Below are 23,430 nucleotides of genomic sequence, written 5' to 3' on the forward strand. Positions count from 1 at the left end.
TGAGATTGGTGGGTTCATCAGGCACGTTCACCACGTATGTTCCCTAATCCAGAACCGGACCTTTCCACTTAATCTGTTGGCCCACAACCGCACAAGAAATATGACTGATTGGCCGGCGATCACGTCCAACATGCGGATGTGGCCCACCTGATAATCACACCAGCTTGACAAAGCAGAAAAGCGACGTGGCTTGTCCGATGAACGGTTCATATCTCACACATGTAAGGGACGCGAATTGCCTGCCCCCACATGAAGTTACTGTGGGAGGAAGCTTTGTGGGGGCCATGGAGATTCCCGTAAGACATCCACTCCGTCCATAAGTTTCTCAATCTCGCAATAGGACAGGAATCCAAAAATCAGGCAGATGCAAAACTCAGTGGGACCACGCCACACGAAACAGCAGGGATTAAAAGCCCACCATTGGGAACTGTGGAGGCCGCGGAAGTTTTGGATAGGATGATATTTGTGCCCACAGTTTATTCCAGTGGTTATAACCTTGTGAACCGTCCGGATGACATAAACATTATGGTCTGCTCCAGGAAGGTCTCAACAGTGCATGTTACCATTCTCATTGTTTCCTGTCTTGTGGTCGACCTGACTTCTAGATCTGACTGAATTTGTGCCCTCTGTTCTATTGTGATCTTGAGAAACTGATGGACGGAGTGGATTTCTCACGGGCATCTCTGTGGGCCTCACGTAGCTTCCTACCACAGGAACTTAGCCATGGGAAGTGTTCGTTTTGCCTCAGTCGCGACACAGAGCCCATCGTGTACCGCAGCTAATGGGGGCCACATCTGACATCGTCCAGTGATTTACACCGTCCACATTCTCTCTACTACCATATGTAAGCTATCATTCTAGGAACGGTTCAGTGATGATCCTATCCTTTGATTCTTAGAGTTGAATGCAAGCCATTGAATTTTTTCTTTTTTTATCGTTCTAAGCTCATCACTGATGATCAAATTCATACTTAGTATAATTTTATTAATTTGGACCGTACATCATAGTCTTCACAACATGAACGGTTCCGATGATTAGAAACTAAACATGTGGGCCCCAGTGGACAAGGATACACGCTGGATGGTGAATTGGGAAAGAGGCAAAACGAGCTCTTTTGGAAATACCCATAATACCCTTCCCCTCTACACCCGCCGAGTACTTTGCTAGACTAGCAGTAGAAAGAGGTTTCTCTTTCAATCTCTCCAAAAAAAACTATCTTTTGCAATGGCAATCTTCTCTCCAAATCCCTCAAATCTCTATCTTCTCAATAACAGCGGCTGCAGAAATCCTACATCTTTTCCTCAGTCTCTTCACCCTTTCTCAGGTAATTCTGTCTCTTTCTCTTCTCTTCTCACTTCATTTCACCGCATTCATTTCAATCAAAAGCCAATGAAACTCACTCCCAAAATCAAGAAAACACTTCCCATTTCATGCTCAAATGAAAAACCAGCCCCAATTCAATCCACAAGAAGGAAACCAAAGCAAAACCTGATGTTCAGCGAAGGGAGAGACGAAGATGAGAAGCGTCTTATCTGCCCTGGCTGTGGCGTTTTCATGCAAGATAAGGACCCAAACCTTCCTGGGTTTTATCAGAAGAGGGTCTCTCAGAAAGAAAATGAGGAAATCTCAATTGGGTCTGTCTCAGAATCGGACGGTTTTCATGAATTCGATGAGTTCGATGAAGAAGATGGATATGAATTGAAAATGGGATTGACCCAAGATGGGATTTCTTCTTCTTTATCGGATTTAGATAGCGGAGAGGAAGAAGATGAGGATTTTTCCAATGGGAATGATGTTGGGTCAGCCAGAAATGGTGAAATTGATTGGGATTCGGATTGGGAGATCGAAGACGATGAGGAAAAATGGGAGAAAGAATTAGATGGTTTTGCACCTCCTGGCATTGGGTACGGAAACATTACAGAGGAGACTTTGAAGAAGCAAGCAAAGAAGAAGATATCGAAAACGGAGAAGAAGCAGAAGGCTCGGGAAGCTCGGAGGGAGGAAGAAGCAGTCACAGTTTGTGCCCGCTGTCACTCATTGAGGAACTATGGGCAGGTGAAGAATGAGAGGGTCGAGAACTTGATCCCCGATTTTGACTTTGATCGGCTAATCGCCACCCGTTTGTTGAAACCTAGTGGGAATTCCAGTGTGGTTGTCATGGTTGTTGATTGTGTCGATTTTGACGGGTCCTTTCCTAAGAGAGCCACAAAGTCATTGTTCAAAGCATTGGAAGGGAGCAAAAAAGATTCGAGATTTAACAAATTGCCTAAGCTTGTTTTGGTTGCAACGAAGGTTGATTTGCTTCCTTCGCAAGTATCGCCGACTAGGTTGGACAGGTGGGTCCGCAACCGGGCTAAAGCTGGTGGGGCCCCTAAGCTTAGTGGCGTTTATTTAGTGAGTGCCCGTAAGGATTTGGGTATTAGGAATTTGTTGGCCTTCATCAAGGAATTAGCTGGTCCACGGGGGAATGTGTGGGTGATCGGTGCCCAAAATGCGGGGAAATCTACTTTGATCAATGCGTTCGCGAAAAGAGAAGGGGTCAAAATATCGAAGCTGACGGAAGCTGCAGTGCCTGGAACGACACTGGGGATATTGAGAATTGGGGGGATTTTGCCTGCGAAAGCGAAGATGTATGACACTCCTGGCCTTTTGCATCCATACCTGATGACCATGAGACTAAACAGAGATGAACAGAAGATGGTTGAGATACGTAAGGAGCTGCAGCCTCGGACTTATAGGATCAAGGTAAGTTTCTCATTCCATATGCTATTGTTTGGATCGATATTCTGTTTGTTTGATTTTTGAGTTCTTGTTTAGATGATTTTATACGGGTTGGTATGCATATTTTTCTTGGTTTGTCTTTTGTCATATAAGGATATCGATCCTTACTAGCTGATTGGGTAACTACCGTTCCGTAAGTATACGAAGACCATAGATGGCTACCATTAGTAGTTTAAACTGAAGATTTTTAGAGCATATCAATGCCATACATTTCAAGCATTTCGTTGGCCTACCTGAACTACATCATGGTACATCTTTAGGAGGAATTATCACCTGCGGGTATGCATAGAATGCTTGGATTATTTCATTTTGTACACATGGTTTAGCGATCCAGACCATTAATCTGTTACGTCGCATTGTGGATGGATGATGTTCCAAAAATCTCGTAGATTGGAATATCCTAGCCACATATTGAGCTTTCTTCTTCTACTTCTTCTGGCTTTGAGTGGGGGCCATGATGAATTTCTCTTCTCAACCATCTCTTTGCAAGCCATACATTGCAAGGTTGGGATTGCCTTGTTGAGAAGATTTTTGGGTCTGGATCACTGAACCATGGGCCTTGATTGAACAGACTATAAACTCGAGTATACTGCAACATTGGGTAGTCTATACACACATAAAATTATAGTGCATTAGCAGTTTATGGTTCAAAAATCAAATGGGTTTTGGACTTAAGATCGAGTGCTGTTCTTCATTATTTTCACTTTGTATTTATCAGCTACTGATTTCAATGCTTTTTGCATATTCTGCAGGCTGGGCAGGCTGTACATATTGGTGCTTTACTGAGATTGGACCTGATTCAGGCTTCTGTAGCAACCATTTATGTCACTGTTTGGGTGTCACCAAATGTTTCTCTTCATTTGGGGAAGATAGAAAATGCAGATGAGATATGGGAAAAGCATGCTGGTATCAGACTGCAGGTTTGAAATCTTCTTCCTGACTTTTTAAGCCACTTTTCAGAGAAGTCCTTATCATTCAATAGAATTGCCAAACCGAAATTGTATGCAAACCCATCATTCAAATTAGCCAAAGAGTCTTTTCCAGTGATTAGTCGTGATTTTATGAAAATTTACTCTGAATTTTTAAATGTGAGCGGTCCTATCAACTCTTAACGTTTTGAAAACCCGAGCTGACTGTATGAATGTGATTGCATTATTGAAACGTGGTCAGCATGGATCTACCTTCAGTTTTCTCCAATACAGGTTGTTACTGTTGATTGTTTTGATCCTCAATCACATCCTTTTTTTCCTCGAGTTTGACTGAGAATTTCTTCCAATGCAGCAATGGTACATGTCGGACCCAACACTTGGGAGCCTTTGCAGTTGATCTGGTGGGCAGTGGCCAATATCTCCCCAATCAGATGGTTGTAGGAATCCTGTAAAAATGGACAATTGCAATCAGCCTATATCAGATTGTTAGACTCATCTGATGGGTATCTGCCATCTGCCATGGTCCACCACATGAACAATTTGCATATCCTGAGGGTGGGTCCTGCATGTACAGTTTTTAGGCCAAATGGAAGCTACATCAACCATTCTACATTGCATCTTGCATCGCCATAGCATTTTCACCCAACTTTGTGTTTTTGGTGTTCAGCCACCCATTGGTGCAGATCGACTGCCTGAACTTGGCGAATGGAAACAAAGAGAATTCAAGGTGTCTGGGATCAGCTGGGAAGTCAACTGTATAGATATTGCAGTGGCTGGGCTTGGCTGGTTTTCATTGGGATTGAAAGGTGAGGCCACCCTGGCATTGTGGATATACGATGGCATCGAAACAACACCACGAGAGCCGTTGGTTCTAGACAGAGCACCGTTTCTCGAGAGAGCCGGATTTTTACTTCCAAAGGCTATATCCGACGCCATCGGCCACCAGAGCAGGCTTGAAGCAGAAATGAAGAAGTTGGAAGATGAGAGAAGTGATTCCCTTTCCGAGGCAAGCATCTGAAAGGTAATTGTGGATTCTAGTTAAGAGGAGTTGTTGGGTCTTGATGGATGTGATTGGTGTCCCAACGCATCCATTTCTTTCGAGTGTGGCCCAGTATCCAGACTATTGAACTGATGGTTCTTTCCCTGAATCACATAATTTCCTATGCATCGAGCTAACATTGATTACGATCCCATCCACCAAGAAACTCCGACTGGGATGATCCTACCCACCCATCCAATCTTTTGATCATCCCTCCTGTAGTGTGTTGGTTTTCTGACCATACATCTATAGGTGACTGATCAAAGGGTTAGGATATCTGATCAACGGTCTGGATATCTGAACCACATTCTCTTTTACAAACTGGCCCATCAAGACATTAGCCACATCCTTAGGCATCAGGGCCTGATAATTCCTCTTTGGCAATGAAGCGCCTCATGTACCCAGCAGATGGTCCCATGTACAGCTCATCATCCCTTTTCCTCGAGTTTCAAGGCATGCTGGTTTTGGTGGACCACACATGATCATAGTGGTGAAGAAGCGCTACAGTTCACTCATCTACGGCTGACAAAGGTGCAGAAGAGATCAGTGGGTGGGGGTATATTTGATTAGTGTATTGTTTAGGTAGTTGTAGTCGTTCTTTTTACTGCATCTTATGCAGAATACTTAAAAGGATGCATTGATGAAATGCATGCTCCATTTTTTACTGATCATCCAATGCAAAACCTTTATATTGAGGTTAGTTACGACCATCCCTTTGTGTGTCATGACACGTGTGCAAGGTCCGAAGTGTTCGTGTCTTGTGACCTATTGTGGGGATGGGCTGTATGCCAAAACCACACTAACAAAATGGTCCTAACCATCAGCTAGAGGAATTTCGCCCTTTGAAGGTCAGCTGTTGGACTTTATTACTTCATCTTACCATCCATTTGCAATGCTCAATGTTCCTCTAATCTGTTTTTGTGGCTATGATCACCTGGCCAGCGTAGGGTGTGTACCCTATGCGTAGTAGGGCCCAATGGAATCTCCTCGTATGCAAGCAGTACACGTATGGATATTAAATTCATATGTGCCAAGCCCAAGGGCCTAAGCCTGGATGCTACCAGGCCGTAACAAGCCCATTGCCACCCCTATGATTGCTCCTGTCAAACCAAGTCAGGATTTGCACAAGGAAACTGGCGCACATGATCTCAACATCCAAGCCAAATTTCCCATCAGAATGTACAAGCTTATGGCAATCACCACAGAGCCCTCTCAGTTAAAATCATTGCAGCATGGGTGCCCAAGAACATGTTAGGTCATGACCAAACACTCAAAAACACTTTTGGAATGCATTTCCTTCAACCTAACAATACCAAAGCAAGCAATGCTGTTCATACAAGCTATTTTTTCTAATCCTGTAAAAGGATTCTAAATTGAGATGGGTTTTCTGCTACACTGAGTTCTTCAGCTGCTAATTTGTAATTTCCCTGCATGTCAAGCTCCTTTCCCAAATACAGCCAAGTAGTTTTACCTGAAAAAAAATGTAACAAGGGAATAATATAAGCAAGCCAACAATTTGATAGAAGACGGTCACAACACCCAAGTCAAGAAAAAACTATAGGCTGTAACAATTGAGCACGGACAATATTGAAGGTGCTGCTTGCCCTTCATTCGAGCTTCTTTTGGACTTGTGTTTTGATCTCTTCTCACGTTTCTTACTACTGCCATGAAAACATACCCACATTGTAAACAATAGCCAAGTCGGATTGGAAGGAAGAAGGGGAAAACAAAAATCATTTTTTTAGGGTGATGAGCATCTAGAAAGTACTCGTCTTGTGAGCTCGGATCCCAACAGTTCTTCAATTTTCGATCAATATGCCTCATATCTTTTGCTGTGGGTATTTTGAGTTCCCTCACCTGTACAAAAGGCAGTGGAAAGCGACTTCCGTCAGAGAAGAAACAAACTACGACAGTGATGTTGATAGCAAAGTGCTGATATCAAAAGTGTTGAACTTGGGACTTTAGAAAAATCCATTCTTTGTGTACAAGTGTGGCCCTGATGAGCCTGTCCTGATTTTCAGGCCAGGTCATGTAAATGGTGAGACCCATCTGTGTGTGTGAGATTCAGCAGAACGCCTGTAGCAACCATCAAGTCCCATGAAGCCACAAACAGTATATAAGTTCCAACGTCATTCATGGAAATCCATAACAAATTGAGGCCTTCTTTGAGTTCAGCATCATTTTTCAATCCAGCTTTATTTAAGGTGTATTTGGATGCATATTGAATTTAATTGCAAAGGTTGGCAGCCTAAGAAAGTGGCAATGACCAAATTTCCATGACGTTGGCATTTGTATTGAAGGATCAGATGTGAATTGGGACAGTTGCATCACTTCAATATTGGACACAAAAGCTGGGGCTACTACATCAATGCAATTCGATGCATCACTTCATCATTTGATTTATTTGTGCATCAAAATGGTCTTAATGAACACTACGATGGATTTCTAAAATGTATAAGAGCTCTTTCCTAAACATGTCATTGTCGCAAGATTGTGATGGATGTGGATACCACAGTTGTCATTGTCGCAAAATAGCAATCAATTTCTAGAAACAAAAAAGGGAAATCCATACAACCTAAATTACAAGTGCAGCTGAAATGTGATAAGGTGTTACCCAAGAATCAATGGCATTCAGAGATCCAATTAGCTCGGATATAGTGTGGGTAGAACGTTGTCGGGAGAAAATGCTCTCCAAGTATCTGCAAAGTTCATGCATGCAGTTAGGAGTAGAAGATTGGAATGCCAGTTAACATGGGAATGGGGGAAAAAAGTTCAATTGAAAGATAGATTAATGTTAAATCCTATTTGAAGGTTATCAAGGAACAAGTTTAGAACCTCTCAAAATCGAGAACTTTGTGTACCTCAGTTGCCCTACGCAAGGCAGCCAATGCCAACTGCACCAAATGGGGAAAAGAGGTAGCTTCGAGCCTTAAACAAATAGAGTAGTTGCATAGAAGAGGGTAAAGAGAAACACAACTAATCAGGATCCCAACCAGCATACAAGTCCCAGATAAGCCCTAGGCCAGCAGTTGTCATAATATGATCCCACAAGATGGTCGCTTAATAAAATATTGTCACAGAGAACTTTCCCACGCTATAAGACCAGCAATGCTTTATGGGATAGAATGTTGGGCAGTTAAAGAACAACATATTCATTCGATTAGTGTACCTGAAATTTATTTTTATTTATTTATTTTGAGCGATAAGTTTAGCTGACATTAGGATGTTAAGAAGGATAGAATTAGAAATGAATGCATTCGGGGGAACTAACACTATGTACCAATAAGTAAAAAGATGAGGGAAAGTGGACTTAGATGGTTTGGTCATGGACAATGGATAACAAGAACCGTGCAGGTTAGGAGCAGTTGGTACAAGTTGAAGGCTCTAAAATGGCAAGGTGAAGGCCCACATGGACATGGATGGAAGTAGTAAGAAAAGACTTGATGACCTATGGTCTAACTGAAGGTCTGGCCCTTGACAGAGTGGTTTGGTAGAACAATTGCCATAAAAAATAAATAAATTTCAATGTTTCTCTGTCAATTTCTTCACATGCTACAATGGAGGTGTTTTTTTTTTTTTTTTTTCTTTCTTTCTTTTTTGTTTTAATTGATGAATGACTGAATTTATTCAAGGGGAGAAAACAGAACAAATAATTGAAAGTATAAGAGGAACAGTGTTGCGGACAACAAGTGACCATCTGCTCACGAAGTCCTTGGCTAACAAATCAGCAAACTTGTTACCCTCTCCCTACAAGAACAAGGCGAAAAAACACATTAAAAAGAGAAAACAGTGTTGCAGATCTCCCTCGATACAAACAATAATTCTCATAGTTCTAGTGCTGCTAGAGAGGTTAACTTAGTAATGTACAGAGTGTCTCCTTCCATGATCATCTGGCCCTGAAAAGGAAACACTGAATAGACAGATGCCCTGTCTCAGAGCTGTTGTTTAAGGTTTGTTAGAACCCATCATCCCAAATGGACCACAAAAGGCAGACATCATCTCCTCATTCTCACCTCTAACAACTCCACCCTCCTCATCACTGCCTGCAAATCCTGGGTATCCCTTCAAGCTGCCATCAAAGCTGAGCTTCCATGAATCCTCAGAAGTAGAGCCCGCTTGTGCTCAGGCTCCCATTTCACACATCAGTATCCGCCACAGCCTTCCAATCTCTTACCACATATGGAAATATTCATTCCAAAACTCTTCCTAGATAATTTCCCACTGGAGCCTAGCATTGCCAATGATATCCATAACATGTTTATTGAGTCTTCTGTTATCAGTAAATTCTTCTGTTTCTCTCCCTCCCAATTCCCTACATGATACCCAATGGGAGCATCTTCCAAAGTGAATTGCCTCTCTTAAGAAAAAGATCCCACTTCCAATCCACCAATGACTTCACTAATATTTCTGTTCATGAGCTGCCTTTCCAGTCCATTTCGGAAAAAGAAGCTGTGCATCTTGAAAGACCAGTGGACCTGGAAGAGGTTAAAAGTGCTGTTTGGGATTTAGGGAGAGATAAAGCCCCAGGTCCCAAGACTCCCAACGGTTTCCCTATAGAGTTCTTCCAATCCTTCTGGGAAACTGTCAAGTGTGATCCCTCCCTCCCTCTCATCTAATACCCCTTTACTATAAAGCGCTAACATAAAAAAGAAATGGTGTCCTGAAGGACCTCCAATGAAAAAGATACACAATAATACCCACTACTCCACATATAAATACATGCAACATGCATACCCACACACAATCTCCTACAGCCCAATCAACAATCAATCCATCAAGACCTAAAACATAAAGCAAATGTCACTTATGAGGAAGAGAACTCTGGCAGTGTTTCAAATGCTATCATAATTGGTAAAGAATGAGATTTGCACGAAGGGAATTATTTGCTGTTATTTAAGTGTTTGTGGAAATTGAAGAGCAATGTGGAAGAGACATTGAAGTAGGAATAGCATGAAGTTCATCAGGGATGATGGATACCTGTCCAGGGGGAAAGAGAAGTGGCGCATCAGTTAGCATAGTTCTATCTACCTCCAACTTCGCAGTTTCTCGCAAATCCTAGGAAGATATTAAAACAGATAAATAAACAAGATGTCCAACAAAGGAAAAGGAATTGCAATCATAGGCTATTAATCACTATTGATAACATAGAAGCAAGGAAAAAAAAAATTGACATTAAGCTCTTGCTGAGACATGAGAGGAGTAGCATTTAAGATATTTCACAGAACGAGATGAGCCAAACGATGCTTTACTAAGACAATGTGTAGATAGGTAGAAATTAGAAACGTCATCATCATCATATCCCTGCCCCAGCTATTTGGCTTGGCTTTGTTAATCTTGTATTGCCAATCAAACCTATCTGAGACCCTAGCCTTGGCACGGGACAAGCCTCCATATCCCTTCTCACCACCTCAATTCCTTAGGTCTTCCTCATCCTTTTTTTCATGTAAATTTTGATATATGTTCTCTAAAGTACTAGCAAGGACTTACAAAGATGAAACCATATTCTATCCCATCAGGACAACATAAAAGTCAAATCATCATCATCATAGCTTTATCCCAGCTATTTGGGGTTGACTTTACAGATCCTAGCGGGAAAACGAGCCTTCATATTCCTTCTCACCATAAAAATTATAGCAGCAATATTACCTTAAACTTTTGTACCTTGCCATCCGTGGCTTGGCAGAAATCCTGGAAAACCAACATAAAAGTAAACCATCTACAATGACGATAATAGTCTTTAAAAGAAGCAACATGCAAGAACCAACATGACATAAATGAAGAAAGAAGCTAAGTCCTTAGGGCCCGTTTGGTAGGCAGTAAAAGCAAGGAAAAGTTAATAATGACTTCAGCGGCCAGTTGAATTCATGGGAAATTAGAGGATTCCCAAAACAAGGGCCTGTTTGATTTGCAAATGTTGTAATGCAGAAGTTAAAGGGTGGCTTCTTTCCTATGTTTGATAGACATGAAAACAAATGGATTTATATGAGAAATGTTACGGCACACAACAACAAAATACTAAAGCATATGGAGTACATATGGATTATGGACTTCTATCTTGTGCACGCAGCATATATCTAAGATTATTATTGTTATTATTATTTTTGAGGGATAACAAGAAATTTATTAGAAGAGTGCAAAGAGCACAAAAGAATACAACCCAATTCTACAACTCAAAACAGAGGAGAGACTAGCAGGGTTAAGTGCCTTTCCAACAGAAGCCAAACCCAAGACGTCTACATTTGACTTCCCTAATGACCTCCTCAATCGAAGATCTCCTATTCTGAAAGCACCTCCCGTTTCGCTCTCCTACTCTGAAAGCACACATCTAAGATGATGATCAAAACTGTTCATTAATACACAAACACCAAAAAAAAAGAATATTGAAATTGAAAACTCCCAACAACTGTGATCTGATGGACACATTTTTCACATGGTTAGGATTGTTTCATAGATGTCATGTTTTGTCTATATGTCCTTTTAACTTGCCTTTTGATGAATGAAGGGTTCAGATCATTAAAAAACATGCTAGATTAGTCTTTGGATGAGGAGAGGAGTAATAGCATTAGAGATAGGTCCTCATTACTATATACTAAAGATGAGGAGACTAAATGATCACCTTGTTTCTCGCTGGCTTTCCAAAGAATGCATGTTTTCTCTCATTTCCATATATTGAATTAATAAAGAAATCTTCTTTTTTCTGAGAGGAAAGTTAATAAAGGAATCTACCACTGGCAATTCCCAAACATATTGCAAAATCAAATGCCCTGAAAGGTCATGTCAACATGTTTTGCTATGCTTTCCCCCACTATCAAAGAGGCCCGTAAATAAGAAGAGTACACCTCTTTAACAGCAATGTATGCAAATATGTCCATGCCAACCATGAATATCCCTCAACTCACCTCCATATCATCAACAAAGCCTTCAATTGACCGATACGGGGCAAAAACAATAAGATCAAATCCAAGACTCTGCAAACAGTTGAATATTAGAAAGGTCAAAACTCAAAAGGACGTGCTGGAAATCAGCTAAAAAGACCAATAATAGTGTGCAAAGCATATCCATGCCTGAAGAACAATCATCTCATTATTGAGGATCACTTGATGATCCTGTTGAATCCCCTTGCCAAGCTCCTCAGCTGATACATGATTTTCCTCCACCTTGCAAGATGCGTATACGCAAGTTAGCCTGTACATCAGTAAAAGAAATAATAATAAAAGGTTACTTCAATTCCATGATCAAGATACCATGAAATGACAAAGAACAGGGAATGCTAAGGTTAAGTGAAACCGTAGATAGTGAGATTGGGTCCATAATGTTGCCTAGGAAAACAAAGGATGAAAGCAAAATCAAGACCGCCTGAAGCATCCAGCAGTAGTTACAGAGCCAAAGAAAATGCTACATAGAGAGCTGATTCCATCAGTTGAAAATTTCCAGATTGTAGCATAGGAGGCCACAATGCAGAAATTAGTTATGATGGCTGTGTTGTGGACGATTTGGAGGGAGAGGAACGACCGATGCTTCCAAAACAAAAAATGGGTCAGAGATGGATGGATATAAAAGGGCTAAAATGGATGTCATAGAGTGGGCTTCTTGTATGAAGGATTTTGACCAAAATAAATGGTTGCTTGCTTCTAGCAGGGATGTAAATTTGTATTGTACACTTCAGCTTTGCGCTTTATCCAATAAAATGTCATCACCTTTAAAAAAAAGTTATAGGCCCAGCAATCCCATACAAACGAAAAGTGATACATATCTCCTAATTTTTGTGAAAATAGAATTGCTTAATCTTATTTTCTGCTCCGGGAAAGATTGACACAGGAAGCATACCATTTTTATACATTCATCATAAAAAATGGTTGATTATTACGATGGAATTCCTACCGAGGAAAAAGACCAAAATCGAATCTTACATTATGTGTTTCGGGTGATGCTCCATTACTGACCATTGTAAGTAGAACCTTTTAAAGTATATTATAGCTGTTGCCTGCAAAGCACGAAGCAGATTTGTTTTGAGAAATGATGATGATGTAACCTCTAATATATGTGGCCTTGATTTCCAGGCAATAAAATTAGCGACCTGAATTTTATGTGGAAATCCGAAAGCTCCACAGACTTCTTGAATTTTGTGCTCATAGAACACCCGCATAAGTTGCTCCTCTTCAGCATTAAGTGGTTTTGGAAGGGAATGCCGATCAACAACTGCATCCATAGTATAAAAGATTCTTTGTAGGAAAGAACTGAGAGAAACAAACAAGTCATAAAACAGACCACCTCTACGATATTAGTAAGAGTTCTTACCATTATCTTTTCCTTCAAATTGTGGTTTGGGGTATGATAATGACCCATCAACATCTACTTCCAAACGTGTGGCTCCATACTTCAAGGAATATTAGGTAACTAAAATCAACATGAAGAAATGTGCTATTTGAATGTCAAGAAGAAACATACAAAAATATAGATATTTCTTGGTGGGGAAACCATTCACATGAGGAAAAAGGAGCTGTAAAGCATATAATCCAATATGGGCAGCACATTGGCATACTAATATGGGATCCATGATGACATACAGCTGAAACATTAAATAACAGCAACGAAAATACTCTCTGCCTATTTATATTTGTGCCTTGGCATTCATTTTCGATATCTGCGAATCATGTCTATGTGGAAAAATGTATCACAAATCAATTCTTCATAAAAAAATATTTTGGCTTACTGTTTTAAATAGTGAATAGTGTGTAGTGTAGTGTTCACCCCTCTGAAGCGTGAGGCATAAGCTACATAGCATGTAGTGTAAACTATACGCTACTTCTAGATTTTTAAGGTTGCACGTGGTTGCATTGAATATCATAAAATTTCATGATGTTTTGCACCAAACTAGACTGATTAATAACGATATTTCATGATACTTGGTAAAAACAAACACATCATAAAAATAATAGGAAAAATAGGGCAAACGTTAATACAAATATAAAGAAATGGCCATGGGTACTGATTTAATGATGTTAGTTATATTTACTTTGCTCAAATCATTGAAATTGTTAACTAATTTTTATCAAAAATAGAAACATGTAACAAAACATGGAAAACACTGTTTTTTGGGGAATGAACTGAATTTATTTTTTTGAACATTGAGAAACAGTTTATTAAGGAAAAAGGCCACAGCCAGAATATACAAAGATTACACTTTACAAAAGGCCCCAAAGAGCCATCACAGCTCTGCCCAGCTTGCAGGAACCCACTCACCAGTTTTTGATGCTATTGCCCATTCCATTACATGCATCTTCGCCCTATGAAAAAACTCCACCACTCGCCCCACACGATTCCTAAAGCACCAGTTATTTCTTTCCAGCCATAGAAACCAGATCCCGGCAATAAGAGTGTGCCAAACTTTTAGCCCCAACTTACTTGAAAAACCTCCATGCTACATCATAAGGAATTGTCCAATAGATTTAGGCATCTCCCATGTCACTCCGAATAGATTGAAGAACTTTTCCCACGGTTGCCCAGCAAAGCACAATGAATGAATAAATGATCCGGTGTTTCCTCATCTTGGACACACATAACCCATATATTTGGAAGGATCATCTTTCTTTTGCGAAGATTACTAAAGCCAAAAGGCAAAAAAAAAAAAAAACTGACTCGAAACCCCAAGTACAAGAGATTCCAAACCCCAAATACAAAGGAAAGCTCAGCCACAAAAGGGAAGCCCAAACCCAAGACAAAGGCAACCCCAACCCAGATAAAAGGAAGGGAATGGATTAATCAAGCATCCAATCCCTTATGCAAAGCTTAGCCTTGCTAACAACCCCAAAAGAAGAGGATCCCTAAAACAACGGTTATTCCTTTCGGCCCAAATGAACCAGAGGACCGTGAGTATAGCAATCCTCCATCTCAAGCTGCTTTTTCTCTCTAAAGCTCCACCATGCAGGAGCAAAAGAAGCCTTCAATGGAGAAAGGCATCACCCAAGCAACACCGAAAGAGACGAAGATGATGCTCCAGACTTCAAATGCAAAGTGACAGTGAATAAATAAGTTATCCGCTGACTATGCATCACATAGGCAAAGGAGGCAAGCATTTGGGAGGACCATTGCCCTTTCAAGAAGATTATCGATGGTCAAAATCTTGTTCCTGCAGACGGGCCACGTGAAGGCAACAACTTTTAAAGGAGTGTCAGAAGTCCAAACACGCCCGTTGTGACTTACGGCTGAGACAGAGCCAGAAATTAGAAGATAGAGAAACTTCAAAGAGAAGTGTCCAGATCTATCGCGACTCCAGACCATCGAATCAGAGACACCTGGAGAAGGTTGGAGAACCTGCAAATGGTCCAAAAGATGGACCATGTCCTCAAACTCCTCATTAGATAAATTGCGCTAGCAAAGGGGGACCCACACTCCCCTTTCCCCCGAAGATGAAATGCAACTGGCAATAAATACGTTGGGGGCAAGGCAAAGCGAAGCTAGACTCAAAAATTCGGAACAAAGAGGGGACTCTCTATACTTGAAATCTTACCAAAACCTAACTCTAAGCCCATCTCCAACCACAAAACTCACACTAGGGAAAACTTCACGAGCAAAACTCGCAACCACCTTCTGAAGATGAGAAGCACTATAAAGGGAAGAATTGTCGATCCACCAGCTCGAGGGAGAAGAACTGTATTTTCCGACGAGACGACGATAATAGATTTCAAAAACTCTTTTTAGAACCAAATCTCCAAACCCATTTTCTCAACAGGGCTGAATTGAAAACACTAATTAATTTTAATGCTTAGTGAAAAAATAACTTGTAGTGTAAGCTACATAGCATATGGCGTAGGTTAAACATGACTTGAGTTACTTTCATGAGCTATGTAGCATGAAAGCTAAGCTAATCTATATAGAGTAAACTATTTAAAACACTAGTTTGAGCTACAATTTGAACTGGAAATACTGATATTCCACAAAAATATGGAGCGTCTTCTCCAAATGGGAACCGATTATGTAATTCGTAGGACTAATGTTTCAAAGACAAGGGTATCATTGGTTGGGGGTCTGACATACATTGAGATGGCAGCATTTCCCATACCAACATATTGCGCTGTTAACAAAGAATTGATGTGGAAAGGAATTCGATTTTGTATTAAGTTGGTTGAAGTAATGGCGTGTTACAATATAAGCATGTCTTAAAAGTGCACCTTGTAGTTTGTAACTGGTGCCAGATTGGAGTAATATGAGCTTGATAATACGAGATGTGAATATCCACAATCATAATGAGGAAACCAGCTTCAGAGTTCACATGCTAAACACATAGCCTAGATGTTGCACAACATGTGGGTATACGGAAATAACAGAACTGCTCATAAGGAAATATTAAGCAAGAAAATTCACAAACAAAGAACTAAGATGGAAGCCAAACCTGCTCAAGTGTTTTTATAGCTCTTTGATTTGAAGCTTGATATTTTTCCAACTATGGAGTGAAAAGATGAAAAAGAAAAAGAACAGTCAAATGAATGCCAAGAGCCTACAAACGTCTACATGAGAGTTTTTTTTTTTGCTTTAACCAGATATCAACAGAATAAATGTAGAAGAAAACTCTTTTTTTTTTTTTTTTGAAAGGTAATCATGAGGTCTTTCGGAAATGGAAATCTACTAAAGCTATACTTAGCAGGTCAGCATCAACATGGAAGAAGACTTGTCATGAAGTATTTTATATGTGTGTGTGTGTGCGCGCGCGTGTGCAAATCTGCAACTCAAACTACATATTGGTGAAGAGGCAAATAGCTCTGTAGGACCATTAGTCCTCAAGCCCTCCACTGAACATAGGGTCAATGTTCCATGACTGGAGCCATTAATCATGCAGAGCCTACAACTGATGGCCAATATTAAGAAGATTACCCTACTTAGGTGGTCGGCAAATCCCACACCAGCCCACAAATGAACCATTAAAGATAAAAAGGCCAATGGTCCAAATTTCACTTGTAAAAAGTCCTTTGGCCAGATGGGCAGGAGCACCCAATAGATAAATTGTTTCAAGCTTGGGCCATTCACAATGGGACTCACCAAATAATGGTTCTACTTCTAGTCACCAAGAGAGTGACCCATGTATGGTGGTACAATGGGTGGATTAGGACCAGAAAAAAGCTTGTGTTTATTTTTTATTTACATAAGCAAATTTATAAATAGGCTTAAAATGTTTAGGATAAAAATTCTTGACATGTGGTTTCCTAGATTAGTCAAGGTCATAGATTTATTTAAACCTGATAGAATAGGCCGCTCAAGTAGATGTTCTAAGGGCCTGTTTGGGCAAACGGCTTTGGGTGTATTAAGAGGGATTACACGGGATTGGATTCTCAAATCCAGCAGTTGCCGTATGATAGCCTGTTTGGGCGGCGAGGGTTTAGGGTGGATAGGATATAGCGCTGGATTTGAGGTGATGAGACAAGGGATTCGCAAATCCCTCCCTGGTTTTCTCGCTGCTGGCGATATCTTCTCGAGCCCATCCCTGGAGACTGGTACTACTACTGCTTGTCTGCGGCATGCTGCTGGTAAAACAGACATACCCAACTGATATATTTACCAATTAGTCCCTGTATTTTCCTTCCCTCAGTCTTCTGCAGTACTAGCAATCTCTCTCTCTCTCTCTCTCTCTCTCTCTCTCTCTCTCTCTCTCCCCAAAATTCCCCAAAATCTCTGCTCGAGATGTCTGCATTTTAGCAGCAACTTCTTTCTCCAATCCCCCATTTCGTCATTTCCATCTGCATCTCTCTCTCTCTCTCTCTCTCTCTCTCTCTCTCTCTCTGGCAGGTCTAAGACACCATGCTCTCCTCTAAAACCAAGTAAGTGTGCTTAACTTTCCCAGATCTGATTCTGTTTTTATTGATTTTTGTTGCCAGGTGGAACTTTTTAAAAAAAAATTAAATTCTATGTTCCTTTATTGGCATGATCTGCATCTGGGTTCTTCTTCATTTGGGCTTTTGTTTTTGTTTTCGCGGTTGATCTAGTTGTAATATTCTGATTTAAGTTCTTGGGTTTTGTTTGATTCTGGATTCAACGTAGGATCTTGTTAGTTTTTCATTTGGTTTCTTGTTTTGCTTCATTTGATTTTTATTTGATTTTATTTTTATTTTAAATTTTTAAATTTTTTATTTGATCTGGTTGCAATGTTCTGATTTGGATTTTTGGGGTTACTTTGATTTCGGATTCAAGGAGGGTAGCCAATCCGTTTCCACTCCCAAACATGTAAGGTTGTAACGGTTTCTAGAAGCAATTCTTGGGTTTTCCAAACAGGATTAGTGGGTGGGATGGTTGCAATACCACAACACCCAAACAGAACCGATGCTGGGTATGGGATTGGCGTCTACGGCCAAACCACCCGACCCTCCACTGACGGCATTAACTGCACCTGGCAATGTAATTCTATACACCTCAATACACCTAAAGCCGTTTGCCCAAACAGGCCTTAAAGGATTTTGATTTTCTATTTTTAGGAGTTTAGCTTGCTTCCGCCTCCTCGGCGGAATCTTGTTTTCCCTTTTTTTTTTCTTCTTTTTTCTTTTTTCTTTCTTATAATCTTTCTCTCTTTAATATATATCTTGTTATCTTTCAAAATAAAATAAAATTTATAGTCTAATTTAGAGATATCATGCAATGCTTGACCCCAAGAATACCCACAGTTTGCTCTTTTTAAAAAGTGGGTGTACTTGGGGCCCTCAATGGATGGAGCATGCACCAAAATAAAAATTTTCCCGCATAAGAAAACTTTAACTCTTCATTCTAGTCGAGAGCAAACAGACAGCTATGAAAGAAATAGGCAATGATCTTCCAATCTGGGAGATCTTAGTTTATGGGTTGTTCAAGGTGGGCCCCACCACATCGGTGGTGTGAAACACTGAACCATGGGCCTGACCCGTACAAAACAAAATCCGATCAAACGCTATTTTCTCAGATTCCGCACTGCATAATCCCTCAAAACTAATACATTTTTAACAATAACTAATATTATTATTAGTGAGTGATGCTAAAATCAATGTCACATGCAGTTAGTCCTTTTAGTGTGTTATAACTTGTAATATAGCCATTGAGTAAGAGTCTATATAGAATTGTCTATGTACACCTCTAGGAGGTACTGCCTTTCTGAAAGAAAAAAAAACCTCTAGGGGGTACTTTAGACATTTTACTTGAGTTGTTGTCATATAGGGCAAGTTATATTGAGCTAAAGGGTGAAAAATGAATTTGGGGGTTTTGTAGCATGAGAGAGAAATGGGTGAAGTGAGAAGGGTTTTTTCTTCTTAATTAAATCCTAGTATCAAGGTGATCTCCAAAGGCATCTTCCGGCAGCAAAGATGACAGTGTGAGAGTTGCACATGGTTTGTTGTAAAGGAGAAGAGGCAACCCATGGTATCATTGTAATCTCCTTTTGATAGTGGATTCGTTTGCTTGCTGTTTTGCCCATGAATATAACCTGTTGTAGTGAACCACATAAATCTTCTACCTCTTGTGGATTGCGGTTGTGTGTTAGTGCATTCTTCTCCCATTTATTTTCCCTTATTTGGTTGCAAATGATTCTTGGCGCAGTTGGTGTTGTCAGTTGTGCACACAAGGTGTTTGTGGGTTTGCTTGAATCAGTAGCCGATTTGTGAGTGGCACTGTTGGCCACAACACTTATCAAGTATATCATTATAAAATACTAAACTATTCTAAACTCTCGTGTCATCAATCGGTAAATTACGAAATTTCAGCAAAATGGATTTCTTTTATAATACAATTTTTAAAGTGTCACGATTTTTTTTTAAAAAAGGGCATGAATTATTTCGATCAAAAGAAAGAGCTAGACTATTCAAAGGGGATTGATTTTTCCAACCACCCTGATTAATGGGCACACCCCCAAAATGCTAACATTGCATCACCAACAGTAGTGAGGAAGGGTGTATCTATCAAAAGGGTGGGTGTGAATAGCTTCTTCTCCCTCGTATGAAAATTGAAGGAATAGAAGAAGATAGCGGCATCAATTTACCAAATCCTGCGGTGTGAAAATCCACGTCGATCGATGAGTTGATGTCTGAAAATCGGCCATTGGAGATCCGAACCCTAGACGAGTTCCTGTTAAATAAAAAGGAGATTTTGAGAAAAATGGGGATTTTAGAATGAGAAAATCGGCAATAGAGAAGCTCGAAAGTGGCTGAAATGGTGGGAATGGAGAGGAAAGTGCTCATACGAGAACGTAGGTCATGGACGTGGATTATAGCGAGAACGGATTGTCTACTCCCCCTGCCACCAGCCCCGTGGCTGATGGTCGGTGCTCTGTAGGCCCCACCATGATGTACATGTTTCATCCATTCCGTTCATCCATTTTAAAAGATCATTTCAGTGATTGTTCCCAAAAATTATAGGAATATAAATTTCAGGTACACCACACTACAGGAAAACAATATTGATTGGATATCCACCATTAAAATCCTCCTAAGGTCTATTGTACTGTTTATTTGACATCCAGTCTGTTGATTAGGTCATAAAGACCCAGATGAATGGATAAAAAAAATATCAGCTCAATCCAAAACTTTTATGGCCCCAAAAAAATTTTAATGGTTGAACTTCATTCAACACTGTTTCCTATAATGTGGTCCACTTGAGATTTTTGTATAACTCATTTTTTGTCTCATACCATAAAAGGATCTAGAAAAATATATGGATGGAATGGATGAAACACATACATCATTTTGGGCCCACGGAGCACCGAACACCAGCCATTGGCTGGTGGCAGGGCGAGTAGCCAATCCGTTTCCGGATCATAGCGTGGTGAGTAAACTCTGTGGGGCCACTGTGATATATGTGTAATTATCCACGCCGTCCATCCGTTTTTACAGCTCATTTTAGGTATTGACGAGTTGAAACATATCCAAATCTCAAGTGGACCACAGCATAGAAAACAGTGGGATAATGATGTACGTCCACCGTTGCAACCTTCCTTTGGCCTACAGGTTGTCATCCAACCAGTTCATAAGGTCACAGAGACATATATGAGAGGAAAACACAAATATCAGCTTGATCGAAAACTTCTGTGGCCCCCAGGAAGTTTTCAACGGTAGGCTTTCAATTCCCACTGTTTCCTGTGGTGTGGTCCACTTGAGCTTGGATATGCTTCAATTTTGGGCTCATACCCTAAAATGAGATGGAAAACACAGATGGACGGCATGGATAAGAAACATATATCACGGTGGGACCGACAGTCCCGCATTGGTGCTGAATCCTACCGGTTTGTCGGGCTGGTCCAAGCGAACCAAAAAAACCAAAGGCTGGTCCAACTTTTGTTTCTAAGACCAGGCCTACGGGGAGCGGATTAGGTGCGCTCCGGAGTGACCCAACACGGTGGGGCCCTTACTGTGGGGCCCACCTGGATGCATGCATTCCATATTCACTCCGTCCATCCATTCTATCATATCATTTTAGAGCATTAGCCCAAAAATGAAGCAAAACCAATTCTCAGGTAGACCATGCCATAGGAAACAGTGGGGATAGAACGACCTACCATTAAAAACTTGCTAGGCCCACCGTAATGTTTGTTTTCCATTCAACCTGTTGATATAGTGACATAAATCTGGATGAAGGAAAGAAAAAAAAAAAAAAAAAACCGAATATCAGCTTGATCCAAAACTTCAGTGGCTTATTAACAGTCAATTACGACTGTTTCCTGTGGTATGGTCCACCTGACAATTGGAACTGGGTCATTTTTTGGTTTATTCTCTAAAATTATCCATAAAAACGGATGGACAGAGCTGATATAGAATACATGTATCAAGGTGGGCCCCACGGTAAGGTCTGCACCATCTTAGGTGAGGCCGGGGCCGCACTTAATCCGCTCCCCATTTTGAGTGGGCATGCATCACTTTTGGCCAAGGAAGCTACACTGCGGACTCTCAAAATGTACGCACTGGATCTCACACGTGTGAAACATGGTGCATGCTTCCGTGCATGGGCCAGACCATTCATAACTAGCATGGGCCAAGCCCATCTGAACACAGACACGCAATTGAACAGGCCCAGCCCGGGCTTAGATTTCAAGCTGGGCTATCTTGGGCCCTCAACCCAAAGTTTGGGGCCCAGGCCTGGACCATAGAGAGATGGCTGATGCGGACCGCTGAGGGCTCCGCAGATTGGGTAGATGGGTCTGTAGCATACAGGCCAGTAATCATGAAAGTAGGCTAGCAGCGGCAGGATCTACCCATGCCCAGGTTGCTTTGGGGTATATTTGGGTGGACCTGAAGGCCCATGAGCTGCACCTGGGTTTGATCACACATAAAACCCAACATGACAGCCTGCTTAATTGACTTATTTCGTGAATGTTTATCTAATGGGAAGGGCAAGGACTAGGCCCTGATATTTAACTCATGGACCGTCCTGTACATCACTCACCATGTCCCAGTCAGCCCATTTACAATCCCATTGCTCACATTCGCAAGTTTGCAAGATCCGTGACTATGTGGATTGGGAGTCGCTACTTTAGTTTTTTACCTTTGAGCATAGTGGATTAGCACCCACGTAAATATCTATGTTGTGGTTTACATTATTTTCTATTTTCTTTTAATTCTAATATTATTGTCCGTCTGGTCAAGAAAGGATCTTTCTCCCAACAGCCATCCATAATTAATTCGTCTAAAGCTTAGATGACGATGATGATGATGATTGAAGGGTAATGTGGATGCTGAATATCACCCCATGGTGCGAGCACGTGATAATTCACGTTGTTCATTCATAAGGCCCCCACTATTAATGGGACATACAGTAAAAATCTCATTCGCTATGAGACACTCCATCGATAAAAATATACAAATGTCTTTAGAAATGCCTCCTGCATGAGCAATTGTTAGAGTGGAACGGCAGAGGTAATTGATTTATGGGTTAGTCATTTACAGGTGATGTTTGGGGGAGGAATTACGATCAAAACCATCCAAACGACCCCTTAGACAATGATGATGATAATGTGTGAACCACACAACTGGACCAGCCTTTTTTTTTTTTTGGGCGATGGCCCATAACAACCTGGAAGAGGGGTGTTTGTAAGAGAAGCACTCAGTAAGAAGGATGCATCTTGATTAAGCTGGTGAGGAATCTGAGTCGCATGTTCATACTGGGCTGAAATGGAAAACGCTGGCATTAGGCCGTACAGGGGTCGTGCCTAACTCTTCACGTTCAGGAGATCCACATCGTCCATCAGGTCCCCACCTAATGATTGGCCTTGAACCTGAACCTCACGGGTGCAGATTGGACACTACCCCCACCAGGACCTAGCCACAGACAGACGGTCCTGTCAGGGGCTCTGTGGGGCCCGACATGATGTGTATGTTTTATCTATGCCGTCCATCATTTTGAAAGATCATTTTAGGGCACGAGCCCAAAATGAAAACAGATCGAAGGCTCAAGTGGACCACACTGCAAGAACTCGTACAGTTGAAAACTTCTTATGGCCCACCGTGATGTTTATTTGGTATTCAACCTATTCACAAGGTCACATAGACCTGTATGAATGGGAAAAATAAATATCAGCTTGATCCAAAACTTTTGTGGCCCCCCAAGAAGTTTTCAACGGTAGAATTTTAATCCCCACTGCTTCCTGTGGTGTGGTCCACTTGAGCCTTCCATCTACATCCTTTTTGGGCTAATGCCATAAAATGATCATTCAAAATTTACGGAATAAAACATATACATCAC

The 23,430-nt window shown here is 40.9% G+C and overlaps 2 protein-coding genes across 6 annotated transcripts; one reads left to right on the forward strand and one right to left on the reverse strand.

Moving 5' to 3' along the window:
- The first annotated feature begins 1,132 nt into the window (after window positions 1-1,132).
- Window positions 1,133-5,459, forward strand: LOC131235599 (GTP-binding protein BRASSINAZOLE INSENSITIVE PALE GREEN 2, chloroplastic). 2 transcript variants are annotated; one of them, XM_058232837.1, is made up of 4 exons: window positions 1,133-2,745; window positions 3,534-3,701; window positions 4,378-4,731; window positions 5,103-5,459. In XM_058232837.1, exons 1-3 carry the CDS (start codon window positions 1,225-1,227, stop codon window positions 4,726-4,728), a joined length of 2,040 nt encoding a protein of 679 aa, XP_058088820.1. In that variant the 5' UTR covers window positions 1,133-1,224; the 3' UTR covers window positions 4,729-4,731; window positions 5,103-5,459. The 2 variants fall into 2 exon arrangements, with proteins under 2 accessions (XP_058088820.1, XP_058088819.1); XM_058232836.1 differs by having other exon boundaries at window positions 1,135-2,745; window positions 4,378-5,459.
- A 438-nt stretch (window positions 5,460-5,897) lies between these two features.
- LOC131235600 (cyclin-H1-1) lies at window positions 5,898-19,950 on the reverse strand. Of its 4 annotated transcripts, none has more exons than XM_058232840.1 (14): window positions 19,739-19,949; window positions 16,142-16,192; window positions 13,048-13,126; window positions 12,827-12,948; window positions 12,660-12,733; window positions 11,814-11,934; window positions 11,649-11,717; window positions 10,396-10,437; window positions 9,727-9,804; window positions 7,585-7,643; window positions 7,364-7,448; window positions 6,518-6,606; window positions 6,333-6,407; window positions 5,898-6,220 (listed from the first exon to the last, which is right to left on the reverse strand). In XM_058232840.1, the coding sequence occupies exons 1-14, from the start codon at window positions 19,796-19,798 to the stop codon at window positions 6,217-6,219; spliced, it is 1,008 nt and encodes a 335-aa protein (XP_058088823.1). In that variant the 5' UTR covers window positions 19,799-19,949; the 3' UTR covers window positions 5,898-6,216. The 4 variants fall into 4 exon arrangements, with proteins under 4 accessions (XP_058088823.1, XP_058088822.1, XP_058088824.1 ...); XM_058232839.1 differs by having other exon boundaries at window positions 6,333-6,410; window positions 19,739-19,948; XM_058232841.1 differs by lacking the exon at window positions 11,649-11,717 and having other exon boundaries at window positions 6,333-6,410.
- Window positions 19,951-23,430: the final 3,480 nt, after the last annotated feature.

This window comes from Magnolia sinica, chromosome 19 (genome assembly GCF_029962835.1).
Source record: "Magnolia sinica isolate HGM2019 chromosome 19, MsV1, whole genome shotgun sequence".
NCBI lineage: Eukaryota > Viridiplantae > Streptophyta > Magnoliopsida > Magnoliales > Magnoliaceae > Magnolia > Magnolia sinica.

What these genes read in the sequence shown, in the direction of transcription:
- LOC131235599 (XM_058232837.1), top strand. Translation starts at nt 1,225, where the DNA reads ATGGCAATCTTCTCTCCAAATCCCTCAAATCTCTATCTTCTCAATAAC. An exon ending in CTCGGACTTATAGGATCAAG is followed by an intron (nt 2,746 to 3,533) that starts GTAAGTTTCTCA and finishes CATATTCTGCAG; the next exon opens with GCTGGGCAGGCTGTACATAT. An exon ending in ATGCTGGTATCAGACTGCAG is followed by an intron (nt 3,702 to 4,377) that starts GTTTGAAATCTT and finishes TTTGGTGTTCAG; the next exon opens with CCACCCATTGGTGCAGATCG.
- LOC131235600 (XM_058232839.1), bottom strand. Translation starts at nt 19,798, where the DNA reads ATGGCCGATTTTCAGACATCAACTCATCGATCGACGTGGATTTTCACA. An exon ending in GATTTCCACATAAAATTCAG is followed by an intron (nt 12,734 to 12,826) that starts GTCGCTAATTTT and finishes CGTGCTTTGCAG; the next exon opens with GCAACAGCTATAATATACTT. An exon ending in ATGAGATGATTGTTCTTCAG is followed by an intron (nt 11,718 to 11,813) that starts GCATGGATATGC and finishes AACTGTTTGCAG; the next exon opens with AGTCTTGGATTTGATCTTAT.